The 17453-nt window shown below is 35.2% G+C and overlaps 2 protein-coding genes across 2 annotated transcripts; one reads left to right on the forward strand and one right to left on the reverse strand.

Moving 5' to 3' along the window:
* Positions 1 to 269: 269 nt before the first annotated feature.
* Positions 270 to 1202, reverse strand: LOC308641629 (olfactory receptor 10D3-like; the record flags this gene model as incomplete). Its single annotated transcript, XM_081280277.1, has 1 exon — positions 270 to 1202. The coding sequence occupies one exon, from the start codon at positions 1200 to 1202 to the stop codon at positions 270 to 272; it is 933 nt and encodes a 310-aa protein (XP_081136403.1).
* An 11811-nt stretch (positions 1203 to 13013) lies between these two features.
* On the forward strand, positions 13014 to 13949 carry LOC308641630 (olfactory receptor 10G7-like; the record flags this gene model as incomplete). The annotated part of the gene is made up of 1 exon (XM_081280278.1): positions 13014 to 13949. One exon carries the CDS (start codon positions 13014 to 13016, stop codon positions 13947 to 13949), a length of 936 nt encoding a protein of 311 aa, XP_081136404.1.
* Positions 13950 to 17453: the final 3504 nt, after the last annotated feature.

Raw genomic sequence — 17453 nt, forward strand, 5'->3', positions numbered from 1 at the left:
GAGTTCCAATGAGCACAGACCTGGTGGAACAGAAAATATATGTTTTTTTGGCAAATTAAAAAATGAGAAAATCCTGAGTTAATCAGAAAATTTTCTTTGAAAGGGGAAATCTATATCTCTGCCACCAATTCTCTACTGCATGGTATTTTTGATTCCTAATAAATGAGGAATACCTTTTCTCAGCTCACTATTTTTGGCAATGATTCTGATATAAGGGAAGTGAACCAGAAGAAAATCCCCAAAGAGTTTCAGAGAACTATTCTGTTACCTTATAACACAGAAGGGTGGATCACATGAAATAACACTTTCCTCAGGGCCATTTTCACATCCTTGTTTCTCAAAGAATAAATCAAAGGATTGAGGGAAGGGGTGACAATACTGTTTAACACCTGAACAGCAGAATCCAGCCAGAGGCTGGAAGCAGGTCTGAGATAGACAAGAAACACAGGTCCATAGAACAAGAGGATGGACGTCAGGTGGGCACTGCAGGTGGAGAAGGCTCTGCGCCTGCCTTCAGAGGAACGGATTTTCAATATACAGAGAACAATGCGGGTGTAGGAAAGGAGGATAAGAAGAAAACACACCAGGGCAACCACACCTATGTTGGTGAAACTCACCATCTGTGCTAGAGAAGTGTCTGCACAGGCCAGGGACAGCACCACTGGAATATCACAGAAAAAGCTGTCCACCTCATTGGGCCCACAGTAGGGCAACTTAAAGATGAGAAACGTGAGGATGCTCCCATGCACACAGCCCCCCAGCCATGTGCACACTGTCAGGCTGGTGCACACCCTCTGGTTCATGATGACAGTGTAGCGCATGGGGTGACAAATGGCCACAAAGCAGTCATAGGCCATCACTGTGTACAGGAAACACTCAATGCCACCCAGGGTGTGGTAGAAGAAGACCTGGGAGGCACAGCCCTGGTAAGAGATGGTGCGGCTTTGCCCCGCCAGGGAGACCATCATCTTGGGGGAGTTCACAGAAGGGAAGAAGATGTCAAACACTGACAGGTTTCCCAGGAAGAAGTACATGGGGGTGTGCAGGCTGGATGAAGCCAGAATGGTGACAAAGATGAGCAGGTTCCCCAGCAAGGCGAACAGATAGAAGGCCAGAAACAGGACAAAGATCATGTTCTCCAGCCCTTCAGTGTGAGGAAGTCCCAACAGGATGAACTCCTTCACAGAGGTGTAGTTGTTCATGCTTGGGCACCAGGCAGGCCTGGAAGAGAAGCAATAATCATTACCTAAGACCTGGAGGATCTGAGAACACCTTCCCAGAGAGCGATTTCTCCCCCAGGCGTTGGCTGCCAGCAGGGCTGAGGAGGGAAAGAGATCAGTAATTAATCTGGACTTAAATTAAGTAATATGTTAAATTGGTCTTGGAGTGATTTTTTTTCCAAGTTAAGTGAGATAAGAAAATGATTTATACTTGGCAAATGACTTATAGTAATCTAATAAAGACTTATTGCCAATTGAATTTAAATTGTCTGGTTCATCATCAAACACACTTGCATATTTTAAAGAGGATCCTTATCCTCTACCATCTTCAAGAAAAGTTTATTACAGGTACAATATCATTTTAGTATCAGCCAAGTCATAACTTGTTTGTAAATAGACCAACTACCTAAATATATACACAGAAAAAAAATGAGTAGAAATTGCATATAATGATTTACTTATTTTTACTTCAATAATACTCTACTTTCTCTTTCATTTATACTCAACTGATAAGAATATGATGCATATCCAAAACCTACTCACACATACAAAACTAGGTAGATCCTAGAAGGTGCTGCATAGGTGATATAAATAACTACAGCATCCCACCGGAAATTCTGTTCTCAGCTCACTTTTATTTCTGCACTACAGAACTTAGGAATGCAAATTTCAATAGTATTAATAATATTTAACTTCATTAACTAATATCAGAACTAAATAAACCTAAGATACAATCTTAATTACCTTTTCTGAAACCCAAATTTCTCATTCTCTTTTTTACATCTCATTTGCATCTTAACTCCCATGTATCACTACAAAATATGCTTAATTTTCCTTTACTCTGAGCAAGGTTTGTGAACACAAAATAATCTTATAAATCTATTCATATTGCTTCTCTGTTACCCTGTCCTGCATTACTTTAATTTTGGCAAGGATAAAGGCTTACACTGTGAATAATATCTCAATATAATCTCACACACATTCATTTTCTATTTGCCTAGCAGAAGTATATAGATGAATATAATAATGAAAATCTCACTCTGGAGTTATATAAAATGATTTCTAACCTAACCTGATTTTACCATTTACTACTTTACTTCTATGCCTTGAGCAAATAACAACCTCTCTGACCCTTATCCACTCAAAAGAAAAATACAATATTTTCTGTCTCATAGTGTCTTTGTGAGACATCAATAAAACAATGAATACTTTGCATAGAATTTGGCACTTAGTTGCAAACACTTAATAAAACTGCAACCAAGTAATCCTTGTGCATAAGACTGAGAAAAGTGTGATAATGTAGTAATAACAAAATCATTACAGTTGTATATAATTAGAAATGGACTCTGAAGGATTTATAGGATTTTAAAAAGAAGAAAATGTTGTTCTTCAGAATCTAAAAATGTGTTTTATAAATAAATTGACAGAATTAAATGAAGATATTGTAGTTTAGACATGTGTGTACTCTCCCTTTAATCAGATCCTCTCTATTTCCAAGTTCAGCTACCAGATTCACTCTGATAAATGGCACAGGTGTCTGGTTCAAACCTGCACCAGGGAAACTGCAAATATCCCAAATTGCCTTGGTACACTCAAAATTCTCCTTACATGTCCTCTATAGGGAGTATTTCATACCACACCTCCGTACATACCTGTCCTCAAGAAAGAATCTCACATTAGCCAAGAGAAAAATATCTAAGCACAGTCTTCACCTCATCATGAAGAATAATTTGAAAACACTCAATTTCTGCCACAAAAGATTTTAAGTAAAATGTACAGGATCACCTCTCAGGGAAACTGATGGAGTCATCCTTATGTAGAGAGGGCGAACTAGATTTTGTCTCTAATATTTTATATTTTGAAAAAAATTTTGAATTCTTTACCATCACTACACTCATTGATTTTTGCATTATCCTTTTGTCATTATGAAATGAAAATATATACTGTCTGTTAAAGAAAGTTGTCATAATGATAAAATGAATAGATGTCGAGTGAGAATGATTATTAATGTTTATCTTAACTGCAAAATAGGATTCCTGAACAGAGAACCTACGTCCTTCCATGTCACCCACCTTCCCCTACCAACCATTCTTCACACACACACACACACACACACACACACACACACACACACACACTTCCCGCTCCATGGCTTCCTCTGTGCTGGCTCACTACTGGTTCACTGAACTCCACAACAGGTAAGAGTCTCCTGAGGCCCTCGAGTCTCCTCTTTGCCTGGGTTGAGCAGGTGAAATGACCAGGACTCACAGAACCTCAGGAGGATGGAGGAGAACAACAAGAGCAGTGTAAACAGAAAAAAACGAATAGAAGCAGGTGGAGCTTCAGACACCTACCAGCTGATGGAAAACAGTGTGATGTGGGTAGAGAGGATTTTTCCTAAAGTTTATAGGCCAGAAAAATGTGTTCCTAAAGGCTGAACTCCATTTTGCTTAAAATGCCATGGTGTAGAGCCAAGATTTTGTGCTTTATCCTCTTGAATCCAAGACGTACATTCTGCGCTCAGCCCTAGTATTAATTTGGTTCTTAAATTCTGAATTTATAATGATTTGAATAATAATGGACCTAGACTCTTCTGAAACAATATCCCCAATGGCTCAGTCTTCCAAAGCAGGAAACACGAAGGAGCAAAGGGAGTAATTAGAGACTTTCATCTCTGGTTTCACTTATTTCCTTATCTCTGGTTCACTCTACCTCATTATTTTATAATTTGATGTATTAATTAAGGAAGTAGCTTGAAAATGTATAACATCTTTGATTAACAGTCAAAAAAAGGAACAGAAATACCATATTTCTTCTACCTCTAGAAATACCATAACATTTATGATTACTATAGTTTTGAAGATTTTTGAATAATAACTTTGCTATCAGCAATACTTATAAGGATAGATTTTACTGGTAGTATTTATTACCATATTTTGAAATAACACAGGTTTTTTTCCCCCAAAAAAATTGACAACCAATCATTTTTAATATGCATTTTTGGTTACTCCTCAGGTTAAATATAATTACAAATTTCTATTTATTATTTTTCCTTATAACAACTAAAACCACTGGTACTGATTGTAAGGTAAGACAAATAGACAAATAGAAGAGAATAGACAGCACTAAAACACAGCTGTTGGATATATGAAAAACTGATTAAGTCAAAGTTGGAATGAACAGCCATAGAAATTTTTTTTTCAATAAATTTCACTGGACAGCTGTATCAACAAGGAAAAAAATAAAACTAATATCTTACCAAATATCATACATAGGTTTAAAATCAATTTGAAGGGTATTATAAATTTGAATCTGTAAGAAAAACAATTTAGCATTTTTATTAGAGTTTTATAATTAAAGATGATAGCTGGGTTCCTCTTGACAAAATCATACAAACATAATATTCAATTTCAGTTCATGATCTCCCCTTTTTCTCTTCTTCATCCCTCTCCTTTCCCGTTCTCCTTCCTCTACTTTGCTTGACTTACTTTCACTCATCTATTTATTTATACTTGATTGGTTCATTTTACTTATACATAAAGGTGAAATTCCCTGTGGTATATCTATATATGCACATAACATTTTTTTTTAGAATTCATTGCCTACCTAACTTTTCCCATCTCTCTACTCTGCCTCTTGATCTCCTTCTTCTACTGATCTTCCCTATATCTTGATGATATCCTGTCCTTCCCTCCTCCTTTCCTTTATTTTACTCTAGTTTCCACATGAAAGAAAAAAAATCAACTTTTGAGTTTCTGAGTCTGGCTTATTTCACTTAGCGCAATCAATGTTCTCCATTCCTGTTCATTTACAATTAAATGTCATAATTTCATTCTTCTTTATGACTGAGTAGTACGCCAGGTATGTATATACCAGATTTTCTTGATCCATTTCTTGATGGGATTTGGGTTGACCCTATGAATTAGCTATTTGAATTATGCTGCTATAAACATTGTGGTAGCTGTATTGCTATAATAGGTTGATTTTCATTCATTTAGGAAAATATCAAGGAGCAGGATAGCTGTGTCATATGATGGCTCCATATCTAGTCTTATGAGGAATCTCCATACTTTTTTCAGAGTAGTTATACTAGTCTGCAGTCCCACAACAATATACAAGTGTACCATTTTCCCTATATCCTTGCCTGCATTTATTAAGATTTGTATTCTTGACCATTATCATTCTGACTAAAGTAAGATGAAATTTTAAAGCAGCTTTGATTTGCATTTCCCTGATCTCAATAAATGTTAAACATTTTTATATAGTCATTGGCCATTTGTGTTTTTTCTTTGGGGAAGTTTCTGTTTAGTTCTTTTATCCATTTATTTATTGGATTAGTTGTTATTTTGGTGTTAAGTTTTTCAATTTTTTTAAAGCACTTTGACTATTAATCCCTTGTCAGCAGAGTAGCTGGCAAAGATTTTCACCCATTCTAGAGTCTCTTTAGCTGTGCCCTTAGTTGTTTCCTTTGCTGTACAGAAGCTTTTAAATTTGATGGCACCCACTTATTGATTGTTGGTTTTCTTTATTATAATTTGAGGGACTTTTAAGGATATTGGTGGTCACACCAAGATGATGGAATGCTGACCCTGTTTTCTTAGAGCAGTTGCAATGTTTCTGGTCTAATTCCTAAGTGTTTGATCCATTCTGATTTGATTTTTGTGCAGGATGAAAAACAAGAATCTAGTTTCATTCTTCTACATATAGCTGTGCAGTTTCCCCAGTACCATTCACTAAAGACTGTCTTTTCTCCAAAAAAATATTTTTGGCCCTTTTGTCAAGTATCAGATGGTTTTTGGTATGTGGGTGTGTGCCTGTCTTCTATTCAGTTACCCTGGTCTTCAGGTCTATTTTGATGTCAATACTATGCTGTTTTTGATACTACAGCCCTAGTATGATTTCAGATCAGGTACTGTTTTGCCCCCTGCATCACTTTTCATGTTCAGTATTGTTTTGGCTATTCTGGGTCTCTTATGCTTCCAAATGAATTGAAGGATTGCTTTTTCTAACTCTGTAAAGAATAATATTGGAGCTGGGCATGATGACATACTACTATAATTCCAGCAAGGAGACTGAGGGAGAAAGATCACAAGTTCAAGCCACTTTCAGCAAATTAGTGAGGCTGTAATCAACTTAGCAAGACCCTGTCTCTAAATAAACAAATAAATAAATAAATAGGGCCGGTGATGTGGTCCAGTGGTTAAACACCCCTGGGTTCAATCCCCAGTACCAAAAAAAATTTTAAAAAAAGAAAAGAAAAAAAGAATGGTACTGACAATTGATATTTTTGATGGGAAATGCATTGAATCTGTATAGAATTTTTGGTAGTATAGTCATTTTGAGAATATTAATTCTACCTATCAAAGAACATGGGAGGTCTTTCCATCTTCTAAGGTCTTCTTCAATTTCTTTCTTCAGTATTATATTATTTTCATTATGGAGCTCTTTTTACATCCTTGGTCATATTAACTCCTAAATGGTATTTTTGGTGATGGTAGTAGTGGTGGTTTTTCTTTTTTGTTTGTTTGTTTGTTTGTTTTGGTTATTTTGAATGAGATATAGTTTTCCTGATTTCTTCCTCAACTGAACCATTGTGGGAATATAGGAAAGCCATTAATTTATGGATGTTGATCTTGTTAATGCTACTTTGCTGAACTTATTTTAAGCTCTAGAAGTCTTTTGATGGTGTTCTTGGAGTTTTGGGGGTCTTCTACATATAGGTTCATGTCATCTGCAAACAGAGATCGTTTGATGACTTCTTTTCCTATTTGTATTCCCTTGATTCTTTTCTCCCACCTAATCATTCTGGTTAATGTTTTCAGGACTATATGTAATATGGTACAATGAACTGCCTATCTTATTCCTGACTGCAAAGGAAATGCTTTTTCTCTTCTCAGTATGATTTTGGCTTTTGCTTTGTCATAAATAACATTTATGATGTTGAGGTAAATGTCTTCCATCCCTAGCTTCTCCAGTATTTTTAACATGAATATGTGTTGGATTTCATCAAAGGCTTTTTCTGTATCTGTTGAGATAATCATGTGATTCTTGCCCTTAATTCCATTTAAATGTTGAATTATATTTATTGATTTGCATATGTTGAATCAACCTTGCTTCCCTTGAATGAAACCCAATGAATCATTGTGTATTATCTTCTTGATGTGCTTTTGAATGTGGTCTGACAATATTTTATTAAGAATTTTTGCCCCTATGTTCATCAGGGATATTAGTCTATAGTTTTCCTTCTTATATGGATCTCTGTCTAGTTTTGGTTTCTGGGTTACATTGACTTCATAGAATGCATTTGAAAGTGTTCCTTCCAATTTCATGGAATTATTTGAGAAAGACTGCTGTTAGTTCTTCGGTAAAGATCCAGTAGAACTCTGTTGAGAATACATCTGGTTATGGGCTTTTCTTTTTTTGGAAGGATTTTAATTACTCTTTTAATTTTATTACTTGATATTGGTTTGTTTAGATTTTCTATTTCTTCCTGGTTCAAATTGTTATAGTTAAAGCTGCGTCCCAGGGTTTCATAAACTGACTTCCAGACCACTCATGTATAATCAAATCAAGCCTTTATTGAAGCACACCAGTGGCAGGCTGACCAGAACATAAAGCTGTTCCCCTGATCAGCCCCGAACAATTGCAAGGGCACTCCTTATAAGCCTGAAAACCTCAAAAGGGATGTTCGGGGGTCTAGCCAATGCAAGCAAGCCAGGTTACAGAAGCGGGACAGTGCAGTCAAGCGGAGGGAAGCCTAACCAATCACAGTTAGCCCAGTCATCCCAGTTACAGAAACAGAGCCCCATTACCCTACTTACAGAAACAATGCCCCATTAGGTAGTTCTGTGTTCTTAAAGGTTTCTATAGCAAAAGGAAAAGAACATCTTGCTCCAGTCATGACTCTTCTACTTGGCATGGTTGTTTTACAGGATGAAGTCATAAAACAAAATGGAGTCACATTTGCTCCCACTATCACAAAAATCGAGAAATTTTTTCAGTGTCTTCTAGATTTTTCAGCTCATCAGAGTATAAACTTTCAAAATACTTTCTGATGATCCTCTGGATTTCAGAGGGTTTGTGATGATATCTCCTTTTTTATCTCTAATTTTATTTATTTGGTCTTTTCTCTCTATTTATTGGTTAATTTGCAAAAGGTTTTTCAATCTTATTTATCTCTTCAAAGAACCACATCTTCACTTGAATATTGTTTCTGAATTCTCAATTTCACTGCTTTCAACTCTAATCTTGATTATTTTCTATCTTCCACTGATGTTGGAATTTTTTTTCTCTTCTTTTTCTAAGGAGGTGGAGCATAAGGTTATTTATTTGGGATTTCTCTGTTCTTTTTTTTAATGTAAGCACCCAGTGCTATAAATTTTCCTGTTAGACTTGTTTTCATACTGTCCACCATGCTGGGCAACCTTCTGGGAACTTTTTAGTCAGCTGCTGGTGACTTTAACATAGTGCTCTCACTACTGAACAGATCTTCCAAAGAAATTATAGAACTAAATAATACATTCAATAATTTAGACATAACAGACATATATAGAATATTTCATCCATCAACAAATAAATACACATTCTTCTTGGTGGCACACAGATTCTTCTCTGAAATAGACCACAAACCAACTCTTAGTAAATACAAAAAAAAAAAATGGAGATAATATCCTGCATTCTATCAGATCATAATGGAATGAAATTAGAAATCAATGATAAAATAAGAAATAGAAGCTACTCTAACACCTGGAGACCAAGTAATATACTATTGAATGACAAATGGATAGCAGAAGAAATCAAGGACGAAATAAAAAATTATACTTAGAGACAAATGAGAATACCTAGAAAACATATCAAAATCTCTGGGACACTATGCAGGCAGTACTAAGAGGAAAGTTCATTGCACTGAGCTCATTTATCACAAGAATAAAAAGTCAACAAATTAAATGACCTAACATTACATCTCAAAGCTCTAGAAAAATAACAAATCAATACCAAAAGCAGTAGAATATGGGAAATAATTGAAATCAATGAAATTAAAACAAAAGAAACAATTCAAAAAATTGACAGAACAAAACATTGATTCTTTGAAAAAATAAATAAAAATCTTGTGTCATATGCTTGAAATTTGCTGAGAGAAGCTCGTTAGTATTCTCATCACAGATTAATGGTAACAATGTGAGTTGATGGCTGTATTAATTAACTTGATTGTATCAATCATTTCACAATGTGTACATGTATCAAAATTATCATGTTGTACACTTCAACTGTGTGTGACTTTGTCAGCTAAAACTCAATAAAACTAGAAAAAAAAGAGAAAGTTTTGGTTTGTCCATCACATAGAATCTCACTGGGTTTTAGCAATGCAGAGCCAAAAGTGATTCATTTCTTACATATATATTTATTGGTATAGTATAATTATACATAATAGTGGGATTCATTATTGTCATATTTGTACACACACATAATATGATAAATCTCATTCCCCAGCACTTTTTCCTCCTCTCCTCATTCTCCTAACCTGCTTACTCTACTCTATTAATATCCTTTCTATTATTATGATTATGATTTTATCATTATTATTATTTTATTAGTGCACTATAATTATATACAAGAGGGATTCATTGTGGTGTATTCATACATGGACACAACATAGTTTGGTAGATTTTATAGTTCAGTACTTTCCCAAGCCCTCTCCTCCTCCCTCCCTCCTATTTCCCTTCCTATATTCTATTATTCTCCCTTTCATTTGTGTGGGAATGAAAATCATTTCTTTCTTACTCTTGAAGAAGGTAAAACTTAATAGTCACTACTGACTTTTTGCTAGAAAAAGCCACAAGTTATTCAACATTCATAAGAGATCCAGTTAATCTTTGAACAACAATATTTGGGCAGCAATAGTATTTTCTTCCACAGCAATAAGAGAAAAAATTAATGGGTATTTAATTTGAAAAATACAAAATTAACATTCCATAAAGGTAACACATAATTTCATACCTTATAATCCAAGACAGTAAAATGGAAGTTAATAGCATTCACAAATGTATTTAATAGAAGATAGATTAACCAAAATTAATTTAAATTAACCAAAATTAATAGCATGTATTCATAAAGAGATTTTAAAACATCAACCAGAGCTAAATTTCAAATAATTATTAAAATAGCATTTAAAGGAAATATGTTGATATTACATGGATCAAATGTTTTAATTTAAATGGACACTCAATGTTAGAAAATGGGATGTTGTGATATGTTAATTTGAAACTGGCAGAAATATTAATTAAGAGGACCTCATTTCTTCAAAATCTGTTCTATAATGAGCTTTATTCTCCATAAACATGTGAAAGCATATATGTTAGTATGAAAGGCACACAAAACTGCAATTTTCCTTTTCTAAAACTGACAGTTCTTTGTGCTTCTGACACATCAGATCAGTTTTTCTTGTTTTCACAAACCCTTTTACAATAGCAAAAACACACATTACTTCAGAAGAAGATATGAAGAGATATATACCTTCTCTCTTTTTAGTCAGAATAATTAGTCAGTATAAAGCAAGATTAAAAAAAAAAAAACTTACAAAGAAAATGTAAGCATGCTCTAAGGTGAGTGGATTGAAGGTATTAAGACTGGAGTCATAGAGAAAAGGAAAGCTCTGACCAGACAAGATGACAACATCCCTTCTTAGCCTGGAACTTGCAGAGTGCAAGCCTGCCAAGCTCCACAGGGAGGAAGTTTAATTAGTAAGATGTTTATCTAAGAAGGAATAGTGCTCTGATTATCCCTGGAGCACAGCAGATCCACAGCGTCTTTTTGTGATGGCCTATAATCCCCAGAAAGATAAAGATGCATCAAAGAGCCTATGAACCTCACCAGAGAATTGTCCCTTTGGGAAACACAGGGGTATTTTCTACTCTTGAAATCAATGGAGACATCAGGAAAAAAAGTTAATCATTCCCTACAGAAGAAGTCTTCAACCTAGAGTGTCATGCTTTGGAAATTAATTTTTGGCTAAATAGAATGACTTAAGTAACAATGCCCCATCAAAGCGAAACCAACTTTAAAAGGCACACTTGGATAAAATTCTGAGTATTTATCACAATGTAGAAACACTATCTCCATCAATGAGGAATCTAGGGCCAAGGCAGTACCTCCTGAGATATCAAACATATTTTAAGCTCTATTAACTCTAAAAAAGAGTTTGTTTCTGTAATGTTTTCTTCTGTTTTCAACTATGCAAGGAAAAAAATAATACTGCTCATCAAAGACTAAGAATTCTTTAAGCTTTGGATTCTGCCTTTTGATACAAAGCTTAGTCATAAAATTGGTAAGTAGCAAAAAATGCAAAATCTCAGTATTTTTCATTGCTGAGCATTTTAGGGGTGATTGCATTGTATTTGTGCTCACAGTTTTTATTTGCTTCATTCTTCTGTAGCTTTGGGTTAGATTGCCTTAGTCATGAGCTAGTTAACATTGCATGGTCTTATAAAGGACTCAAAATGCTTTAAAACCATAAATGAATGAAATGCTTTCTCCATAAACCTTGATATTATGACGAAGCATCCAACTCAATTCCAGCGAGTTTTGCAATAGAAAGGTGAGTTTCTTTCAGAGACCCCAAAATGAAAATTGTTACAGATATGAATCTATATGACAGAAGCATCTTGGAATTTAGTGAAGCAGTGTTCCTTCAACCAGATTTTCTTATATTTCTTCACAGTTTTTTCTTACTTTTCTCCTTAAAAAATAATTCCAAGGATTTCTAGTCTTCTCACTTAAGGGAGTCTGAGATCTGGAGTAATAGAAATTTTAGAAACAGTGAGTAATTTCAGACTGTATACTTAATCACTACTTTAGAGGCACAATTTTTGTTTCATAAAAAGTATATTATTATATTTAATTCAGTCCTGAAAACTCCAACACCAGAGACACAGTTTAGTATCACTTTACTACTTAATTAGATCTAATTTTTCTTGCATATGTCAAAATAACTTATATGATGATTTGATCATGCATTAGCAGAAGTGTGGGAAATTATTTGATATCCTAAAGGGAGAAGTAATAAAAAATACAAATGGAAAAAAAATAAAAATAGGAATGGTTAAAAGGTAAGAAGAGTTGAGAAAAGAAATGATACTCTGTCTATTATTGCATTAGTTTAGTTTCACATTTTTCATATGACCAGGGTGACATGGTCTAGATGGGACAAAGGAATGGAAGGAGGTTACCAGAAATGCTGGGCCACTGCTGTTACCCTGCCTCCTCATTCCAACTGCTGCTGAGCAGATGTAGAAAGATGGTTTTCCCTCGCTATCCAGGATGTTCATTACTTTATAGATTGTACTAAAATAGAAATTCCCTGATGATCAGAGAACTGAATGTTTGAAGGTGTATATGTGCATATGAGTGTGTGTATATGCATATGCAATTGTGTGTCTGCCTATGTGTTAGAAAAAGATAGACAGAAATATTTGAATACATCAGATAGAAATTACCCTGAATATATCTTTTCAAATTCTACAGAGAATAAAAATATTTGCTCAACTTTTTGAAATTTAATTGATTTCTTATGAATTCACACTTTTTTTTCCCCATATATGGCTGAGTTTGGTATTGAAATAAGGTTGAATCCATTTCTCCTGAGAAGCTGCCTTCAAAGTGAAGGGGCTGCATAAAATATAGATGACAATTGAACCACAGAGAAAGGAGCTCCCATATTTCACACAAAATATGTTCTCCATGAATACTAGGTTTGCCTTCCTATGTACAAGGTCACAGTCCTACATATGAGAAGAAATGTCAAACGCGAGCCTTGTGACAATGTTCTTCCTCACAGGCCTTCCCCATGCTCCAGCACTGGACACCATGCTCTTTGGCATCTTCCTGGCCATTTACATTCTCACTGTGCTGGGGAATCTCCTCATCCTGCTGGTGATCAGGGTGGATTCCCACCTCCACACCCCCATGTACTACTTCCTCACCAACCTGTCCTTCATTGACATGTGGTTCTCCACTGTCACAGTGCCCAAAATGCTGATGACCCTGGCCACCCCAGGCGGTGGGGCCATCTCCTTCCATAGCTGTGTGGCCCAGCTCTATTCCTTCCACTTCCTGGGGAGCACCGAGTGTTTCCTCTACACTGTCATGTCCTATGATCGCTACCTGGCCATCAGTTACCCTCTCAGGTACTCCAGCATGATGAGTGGGAGAGTGTGTGCCCTCCTGGCCGCGGGCACCTGGCTCAGTGGCTCCTTGCACTCTGCGGTCCAGACCACCCTGACATTCCGCCTGCCCTACTGTGGGCCCAACCAGGTCCAGCATTACTTCTGTGATGCTCCACCCATCCTCAAGCTGGCCTGTGCAGACACCTCGGCCAATGAGATGGTCATCTTTGTGAACATTGGGGTGGTGGCCTTGGGCTGCTTTCTGCTGATAGTGCTGTCCTATGTGTCCATTGTCTGCTCCATTCTGAGGATCTGCACCTCAGAGGGCAGACACAGAGCCTTTCAGACCTGCGCCTCCCACTGCATCGTGGTCCTTTTTTTTTTCGGCCCTGGTCTTTTCATCTACCTGAGACCTGGCTCCAAAGATGCTTTGGACGGAATTGTGGCTATTTTCTACACCGTGTTGACACCTCTTCTCAACCCTGTTGTGTACACCTTGAGGAACAAGGAGGTAAAGAAAGCTCTGTCAAAGCTGAAAAATGGATCAGTGTTTATTCATAATCAATAATCAAGTAAGGCCCAAATGCATGAACATAACACTTGAAAGAAGAATTTCTGATATCTAATCTTAATTTTTAGGAATGCTAATAAATTTTCTATTTTTTCTTGTGTGATGTATTTGAGTCCCAGTTAAAACACCCAGCAAATGATGATAATCTAAGAAGGATAAATTTACCATGAAGTAAATCATTAAATCATTACTTAATTTTCCATAAAGTAAATCATCAGAAATGGAGTTTATTTTTACCATGTAATTATTTTGTAGAATTGCTATGTAGTATAATATTCTTATAGTTCATTTTATCTAATTTAAGCAAATGCTTTAAAGTCTTTCTATTCATATTTTAAACTTCCTATATTGAAAAAAATCATTCTTAATATCTATAATTCACCATATACAATAGTGTACATATAATGTAATTTTTGCTTTAGAAAATACTAGACAAGAGGTGCAGTGTCACACGTCTGTAATCCCAGCAGCTCTCAGGAGGCTGAGTCTGGAGGATCAGGAGTTCAAAGCCAGACCCAGCAACAGCAAGGCACTAAGCAACTCAGTAAGACCCTGTGTCTAAATAAAATACAAAATAGGACTGGGGATTTTGCTCAGTAGTTGAGTGCCCCTGACTTCAATCCCTGGTACTTCCCAAAAAAGCAAATACCAGACAAGTGGAGCCTAGAGGCACATATGTGTAATCCTTGCAGCTCAGGAGGTTGGGGCAGGAGAATTGCAAGTTCAAAGCCAGCCTTAGCAAATTAGTGAGACACTAAGCAACTCAGCAAGACCCTGTCTCTAAATAAAATATACATTAAAAAAAAAGCTGAGGATGTAGGTCAGTGGTTGATTGTCCCTGGGTTCAATTCCTGGTACTAAAAGAAAAAAAAATATACTGGACAAATAATGTTTGATTCCCACAAAGAATGTCTTTATTCACTTTTTTGAGCTAATGAAAACTGTTTAATGTTTTACTTTGGCTTCCAAGATTTTTGAGAGTGAACATTCATCCATTTATGCACCATTTGCATTGCATATATTGTACTAGTCATAGACGACAACTATTGAGATTTTTCTTTAATATTTATATAACTCCTGATCTTTTATCTTAAATGAAATGTGTCTATTTCAATAATCTTAAAATTATTTTTGAAAAAAATAAGGAACAAATATCAAATATACTAAAAGTGAGTAAATAAATACTAAAAACTATACAGTCAAAAATATTGAGAGCATACCTCAATTTATATGAAATTACAAGGCAATACTCCCCGTGTAATTATACTATGTTTATAAATCATGTTTGCTTGACTTTAAGTATAAAATGGACTTTAGATACTATTTGGGGAGATAACATTTGTGTAATGAACCTCACAGTTCTTCAAACATATGCATATATTGAAAATGTAAATCAATTTGTCTACAAATAAATGCTTTATTTAAATGTCACACGTACCCTATTAATGCAATACACTCCAACTTTCCCTAGCAGACCAAGAAGAGAAACTTGGTAAGCTAGTACTGAAGAGCATCTCTCACATTCCTTGGATTTATACCAGGTGCATCTCAGAGATGCTTGAGCAAGAACACACCCACTGTGCCAGCTTTCCATAACTGCATCTACATAAGCTGTGAAGTTGTGATGAAAAAAATAATACTGACTGTAGTAGCTTGACTTACATACTATGAAACATTTATATATGTACAAGGCTAATAAGTGGTTTTTATTCCAGTAAAACAGATTGGCAAGGACCTAGTATATAATCCAATTCGTTTTGCAAAGGAGAAAACTGATATGCAGCTAAGTCAAAATCACTTAGGCATTGGATTCACCTTGTTTTTCTTCTAATCCCTGGAAACAACACACTGTTTTATGTAATTATAATTAACAAAGTATTCTGGGACATTTATTGAGTAGTAAGGCACGTGATAAGCATTAGATACACAAAAGAGCAGCAAAGTCTGTATTCACCAAGGCCAGTGCAGGGTACATTGTAATAAGTGCCCAAAGAGAATCATGATAGTTTTTACATTGAAATTATGCTGGCAGTTTCACATATTATAATAACATGTATTGCACAATGCCATGTTGAAGTTAATTTAAATTTTTAATGATATATTTATATCTAATATAAATATCTAATATAAATATCCATGTTTTTTTCATTGAAAAGCTTACGAAGACAATGGTAGGAATACATAAGTTTATAAAAATTACTATAGAGTTCTTGCCTACTTTACCCAGTTTCCTCCAATGGTAAAAAATTGTAAAATCACAACTTTATTTATTTATTGATATTAACATAATCCACAGATCTTATTCAGAGAGGGAATTTAAAATAACTATGATTAATGTTAAGAACTCTAATAGAAAAAAAAATAAGGCAACATGAAAGAATAGATGAGTATTAACATAGATGGAAACTTGATATTATAATCAAAAGGAGATGGTACAATAAAAAAAACATACAAAACCAAGTGTAGTGTCATACACCTGTAATTCCAGCTTCTCAGGAGACAGAGCAGGAGGATCACAAGTTCAAGATGAACCTTGGTAACTTAGCAAGTTATATATTTTTATTCAAAAATAAAAAAAATGCTGGGGATGTGGCTTAGTCATAGAATACACCTGTTTTCAGTCCCTAGTACTGAAAACAAAGCAAAACAAACAACTCACTATAATGAAAAAGAAGAGTGGCCTCACAGACTTGAAATCTGTCCGATTCCTCAACAACTAATTCTTAGATAAGTTTAAAGTCATGGTAGCTGGGTAGGAGTAGACCTATAATAGTACAGAATCCTTGCAGTCTACCAGGAACATTTTTTAACACAAGAGTAAGCACACCAGCCATCCCAGCATCGCAAACTTTATTTTTTCAACACAAATAGAACTCCTTTGTTCTTAAAACATAAATGGAATTTTAGCTTCATAAAATGTATAAGAACACAAAATTACCAAAACATTTGAACATTTACCCATAACAATTTTTTTATTTTTTTTTAAAAAGAGAGAGAGAATTTTAATATTTATTTTTCCGCTTTTGGCGGACACAACATCTTTGTTTGTATGTGGTGCTGAGGATCAAACCTGGGCCGCACGCATGCCAGGCGAGCACGCTACCGCCTGAGCCACATCCCCAGCCCTATATTTCTTAAACAAATATATACAAATGCAGAATGAAAACCAAATAATTCATAACACACTTCATGGCCAACAAATGAACAAATATTCAGAAATTTATTATCTTCCTTGAAAAAAAAATATGTTCTTTAGAAGTTTTTATTTATTTTTTATTCTTTATGCTCTATGACAGTGGAGCATATTTGAAACAGCATGATACAGTGACTCAGCCACAATTCACAATAGCTAAGCTGTAGAACTAACCTAGGTACCCTTCAACAGATGAACAGGTAAAGAAATGTGGTACATATATACAATGGAATATTACTCAGCCATAAAAAGAATGATTGCTAGAAAAATGGATGGATCTGGAGACTATTATGCTAAGCTAAATAAGC

The sequence above is a fragment of the Spermophilus citellus genome, assembly GCF_964194105.1.
Source record: "Spermophilus citellus genome assembly, chromosome: 2".
Classification (NCBI taxonomy): Eukaryota; Metazoa; Chordata; class Mammalia; order Rodentia; family Sciuridae; genus Spermophilus; species Spermophilus citellus.